This window comes from Pinus tabuliformis, chromosome 7 (genome assembly GCF_031772625.1).
Source record: "Pinus tabuliformis cultivar Carrire ecotype Pingquan chromosome 7, CPIR1, whole genome shotgun sequence".
In the NCBI taxonomy this organism is placed as follows: domain Eukaryota; kingdom Viridiplantae; phylum Streptophyta; class Pinopsida; order Pinales; family Pinaceae; genus Pinus; species Pinus tabuliformis.
In genome coordinates, this window is record NC_142293.1 from 1575294875 (window position 1) to 1575300992 (window position 6118).

The 6118-nt window shown below is 32.9% G+C and overlaps 1 protein-coding gene across 1 annotated transcript; it reads right to left on the reverse strand.

Moving 5' to 3' along the window:
- Positions 1 to 227: 227 nt before the first annotated feature.
- Positions 228 to 3978, reverse strand: LOC149254086 (bidirectional sugar transporter SWEET1a-like). The gene is made up of 6 exons (XM_089456984.1): positions 3945 to 3978; positions 3808 to 3844; positions 3485 to 3704; positions 3255 to 3413; positions 883 to 1002; positions 228 to 386 (listed from the first exon to the last, which is right to left on the reverse strand). The coding sequence occupies exons 1-6, from the start codon at positions 3976 to 3978 to the stop codon at positions 228 to 230; spliced, it is 729 nt and encodes a 242-aa protein (XP_089313110.1).
- Between the last annotated feature and the right edge of the window lie 2140 nt (positions 3979 to 6118).

A 6118-nucleotide genomic window follows, 5' to 3' on the forward strand; every position in this document is an offset into this window, starting at 1 on the left:
TTATCAATAAGATATTTCTCATGATCATCAATCAGTGTGAAATTAAGCACACACAACATAAACAAACAAATTCCTGTGCTGCACATTGCGCGTTCAGCAGGTTACTGAAAGTTTCAATACACCAGCTTATGTGCACCGTCATAAACATAATTCCTTCAAAATCATTAACAAATTTTCCAGAAGGGTTATAAGCGTTTTCCTACACATTTCCATGAGGGTTATGGGGGTTATGATCCCATTTCCATTGAGTTCATGGGATCAGCCCCTGCCTTTCCCTCCTGTACAGGAGGAGACGATGCGATATTCTTCCTCTTTTTCCAGTCTTTGTAAACAGCGTAGAGAATCAGCTGCATTGCTCCCAGCGCACTTCCAACTCCATTGGGTACCTGCGAATCAATAACTCCAATAAACATGGGTGGATCAATCCCTATTTGTAAAAGACCAATTCTATAGCACCTTCCCATCTAAACACCAATTTAATGCTTGTCCTCTACTCGGTACATATCACACTCACTATAATAAACCTAATGCAGAGTTTAAATTCAATAAACCGTTAGTCAATTAATATACAAATTAGATACCCACCCTAGCAACATTCTAAAGAACTCGAGATACATATCACACTCAAGAAGCTGATAAACCTCCCGGACTGTCTAAATTCAATAGACACTTGGATCATTAACATACAATGTAGATTCGCCACCCTATCATCATTCGAAAGCGCTCGCTGAAAAAACCCTAATGGCATGGGTATTTTGACAAGGCTCCACTCTGGCCTATTGGTTGAAGCAGCAAGTCCACATGTGAAAGGCAAAGGTTTAGAGTTCTGGATTGAATTTTATTCGTCAACGGTTACTGGAAAGAAATTACGGTTAAACTTACCGCAACAAATGGATCCTTTCCCAGCAGCCCGAAGATAAACCAGGACGTGCCGCAAAGAAAAACACCGAGAGACAAGAAGAACGGCATATACTTTACGCTCTTCGTCTTAATCACCGTCCTCTGCACACCATAGAAACCACGATTCTGGTCATTTCAATTTATATATATATATATATATATATATATATATATATAGATATATATTGCGCAGCTATTTATTATTTTAATCTCCTACTTCGTAAAGCCATCACCATATATAAAATCCTATCTTGAATGCAATCCTATTGCAGCTCCAATTAATTTGTTTGTAAAGGAAAAATTAGAGCCCTTATTGCAACCCTATTGAATCCAAAGCAAACAATAAAAGATTACAGTCCATTTAACAAGTATAGATAAACAGGAAGTTTACTCCCTATATCTCTTGATTAAACCTTTCGCAATGAGAGATCTGCCCTATCAGGCCATTAGTGTTTTCTTGGAATAAAAATGTTAAATTTTAGAAGACGCAAAAATATGCATTGCAGACTGAGAAAATGCCGGTGAAATGTGTTTCTCTCAATTTCTGCCTTTCATTTTATAACAGACAAGCTTTGAATATGGTTCCATTTAGTCAGATGGCCTGAATAAGGGAATGAGGGAAAGGTCGGCGTGTTTGTAGTGAATATAGGAATATTGATGCTAGCAGTACTTGTGATGCTTTAGACAAGATTTATCCAACGTGCAGGATTTGATCTATGACAATGGGAAAAATCTTATCCAACATGTAGAATCTTAATTATGACGTTTTCAAAATGTGAGAATCCATTGTCCCTTAGACAGACAGTTGCATAGTGCTTAGCATTTTCTATCCTTCTGCTTGAAATGGCAAATCCACATACAAAATTATTAACATGACTGTATATGGTTTTATTCATTTCTGTATATGGTTTCATTCATTTCTGGTTAGAATAATTCCTACTTGTGATTGGAGAAATGAAGTTAGTTTGAGATGAAAGGTGAGAATGAACTGTTGTGTGGTTGGTTAAAACAGATAACTAAGTTTGTCATAACTGCTATGATCACCTGGAGAGGAGCTGTACACTAAATGTAGCATAACCGTTATGATCACCTGTAGTTATACAAGAGGGGAGTTGTACACTAAATGTAGCATAAATTTTATGATCGCCTATAGTTATATAAGAGGGGAGTTGTAGAGTAAATGTAACATAGGATAGCATAATTTAATGGATTTGTCCAAGCTCCATGTGTTTCTCGCTGCTTATTCTTATTCTTCCTGTCTATTTGTCGTTTCTATTTGTATTGGTTTGTTTCAAGCTACTAAAGCCAACATTAATATATAGAAGCATTTATTAGTTTAGGAATGTACAGAAGCATAGTCATTAACAGAGAGAGTTTACCCATTATGGAGTGACAGGACCCAGACTTCTACTGGAGTCCGGCCATTACAGTAAAAAAATTGCGATGGCAGCGTATAATAGAAAGAGATATCATTAAATACAGGAATTATCATTGTAATGGAAAATTATAAAATAAGGTAGATGTGGTTGTTTGAGTAATGGTCTTACTCACTTTATGGAGAATCAATTACATGGATTCATCATCATTATTCTGGAAATATAGGAGTAACGGCCCACTCAAGTTAATAACAATTTTAGATAAGGGTTTAGAAGATTTATTAATCTCTGGATTTTTACTGAACCGGAAAAAAAACCTAATACTGAGTCGAGCCTGGACTAAGGTGATTCGTGGATTGCTTTTGAAAGGGGAGTTCTGGATTTTGGTGTAAACCTAAATAATGATGGTTAATTATTCGTGGATCTTTTTTAGAGGTGTGTTGTGGATTTTGGAGTAAGCCTCAATAATGATGGCTAATTCTCCAAAGTATAAGAAGAGTTACCTTGGTCTGCAACTACACCTTAACATGTCCTGGTTAATTCTCCGAAGTATAAGAGTTCTCTGGGCCTGCAACTACACCTTAAAATGTACTGGTATTGAAATATATGGAAGAAAAGTTTGATCTTGGAATACAAGTGTGTTTATATAATTTTATGCCTGCAACTACACCTTAAAAATGTACTGGTATTGAAATCTATGGAAGAAAAGCTTGATCTTGGATTATAAGTGTGTCTATATACTCTATAGACACATTCCAGGTCCTAGAGCAGAAAACGTTTATAAACTGCATAATCAAATTAAATGTGGTTAGTGAATGTGGATCGGTATTAATGGAAACTACACATTCATGAAACTACTTAGAGATCAAACTCTATTCCAAAATGCGAGTTTTATAATATAGAAATTCTCAACATCATATTATATAAATTGCATGTCACTTTCCTAAATATGATGTAGAAAGCGGTTGAGGGGTTTACCATTATGGAGAGAGGAGACGCGTACATGCAGATGGAGAAGATGGCAGCAGCGAAGCCACAAAATAATTTTCTTGCATTTCCACGCAGCGCCAAGAGCGATACCAAGGCAATCACCGCAAAAAACATGAGCACAGTTGCCAGAAGAGAAAATATTTTGACCTGTTTCATCCACCACCATTAAAATGGGATCTCTGCACTCAAACTAATTCAGTAATGAGTAGTGTACTTACCCTGTATTTCTTGTCTCGAATATAAAAGAGAAAGACAATCACGTAGCAGAGTTCAAGGACAGTTCCAGTTCCATTTATGGTGCTCACGAGAAGGTTATTGGGCGATATAAATGGCAGGCCATACCATGCAGAAAGCATGCAATTCAAAAGTGTAGAAACATAAGGAACTCCAGAGAAGTCTTCCGTCGATTTCTTCTTTATAATCTTCCTGAACGTAATCCTGCAACAGCAGACACATCATAATTTAGAAACAGTTAATGAATATATGAACATCAGTAAGCTTTATCATTGAAATTAGGTGGCATGAGTTAGAGAAAACTCACAAGGGAGCTAGGAAGAGTATGAGGGCAGTGACATTTCCTGTCATGAGAGAACATATTCTGCATTAAGTAACCTGCAAAAACTCCATGCGACCCTATATGTATATGAAACTAAACTTTGACAGAGCAAGTATACATACCGAAGATCCCGAAAATGAAATGTGCAATAAACATTTTCTTAGCTTTCAGTGCGATCGTCCGGGTTCCAACTGAATGAATGCAGCAACAACAACGTTAGCATGTAGGGGAGTCGTGAAGCCAAATTATTTATAGCCCTTGTAGCAGGAAATCCGGGAGTATCCAAAGTGGTGTGGCCCCAATTCCGATGAAGAGTTTTGCAAATGCTAAAGACGCGAATTCCTCCTTTAAATGGTGTTACGTGTGTAGGATCCAATGTTGAAAATTGTCGGACCTTTCAATTTTGATATAAAGCAGGATAAACAGCGGTGGTTTTGCATATTTTAAAGGACATTTTGGGACCTTAGGAAATGTATGGTTTCCATATATTTAACTTTTTATATTTACAATAAAGAGTTTAAGCAATTTTAAAATTCGTACTAACTAGATAAAAGCATAATCTTAAATTAAATTAATGGTGTGGTTTATTTTATTTTGGATTTAGGTTTAGGCTGTATGTACATTAACTTTCAAGGGTAAGGGTAAGGGTAAGGGTAAGCTTAAGTAGTTAAAAGTTATCCATCGAAAACACCAACATGAATATATGGGAAAAAAAAATTGGCGAGATCGTGGATTATAATAGTTGTTTTTACCTTGTTTATTAACTATAGAAAAGTAAATTAGGAATATGTTCACTATTTGAGGAACATGAAAATATGACTTTTTGTGTTTTGTTTTTTTTGCGAGGGATATTAAGTTATAATTAATTTTTTATTTTATTTATAAAAATAAAAAATAGAGAAAATAGATTAGGGATATGTTCATTTTTCAAGAGAATTTTATGGCAAAAGGAAATGCATTTTTTAATGATTTATATAATTTAGATGAGTATGGTTGTTTTATTTTAAAAGAATAGAGTATGTATGGACTTTTCCAAATTTTTTAAGAAAGACTTTGTAAAGAAAGTTACATTTTTCGAGTTTTATAAGACTTTTATAATTTAATTTTTTATTTTTTAATGTTTTATATTGGATAATTTAATTTATTGAATTAATAAATGATTTGTTATTTATTTATGATTCTATAAATCAAATTTATATTGATCTTTATCTTTTGAAATTTTCATGAACTATTATAATCCACATATGGTGAGAATAACAATGATTCATGGTTAGTAACTATATAATCTAATTATCAAAATTAGAATGTGTACTATTATGTTTAAGAAATTAATTAAATATCGAATTTTAATTTAATTAAAAAAATATTTACTTAAAAAAAATATTAAGTTTATTTATTTATTAATTTAATTATGTTATAAGAAATTGATAAAATTTAATGGTTTTAATGATTTGATAACTAGTTTTCATAGTTTCAATGAGAGATTTTGATAATCAAATGAAAATTTTAAAAGTATTTGACAAATAAATTGTTTAAAGATGGAAAATTTTGATGTCAAATTTCACTAATTCAATGAAGATTGTGTTGAGAAACTCCTACAAAATTTTAGCCTAAACCATTGTGCCATCATAATGATTCCTCGTCCTAAAAAATATTTAATACCTATAAAGGACCAAATCTTTAATTATGTATGTGGAGTCCCCCTATAAGGGGTTTTTATATTACCTTGCATATGGTTATGCTTTCAACATATATATGGTCTTAAAAGTTTAATTATTTTGATGACATTAATGAATATGAGAACTATAACACTTCTCATAATATCATAACTCAAAAATTGAATCATCTTTTTATTAAGTATATGTTATTTGTTCTTGTGATATCCTTATGATAAGACATTGGAATTTCATATATCTATATAAAAAAAGGGTGTTATATGTTGAGAAATGGCAAAAAGAAATTCCAATTTAATTTGTCCTTGAATTAAATTATGAATTAAAATCAAATTCTATTCTCATAGCAACTTGTAAATAGTTAGTAAAGTTTAATTAACTTAATTAGCTTAGGAATTTCTAGTTGGAAGTCTTTCTATAGTCATGTATATGTTCTCCCTAAATTTTAGGTGTACAGGATGAGTTTATCTGAGTTGTAATTAGATTAGCTAAGTCTACTGAGTTATGGTCAGTTAAATTATTTCTAACTATTTTTGGAACTAATATAGGACTAACAGTTAGTTGGTGCACTGGTGCATCCATATGTGTTACTCCATTAACTGAAGATTCCCTCATGAGAAACT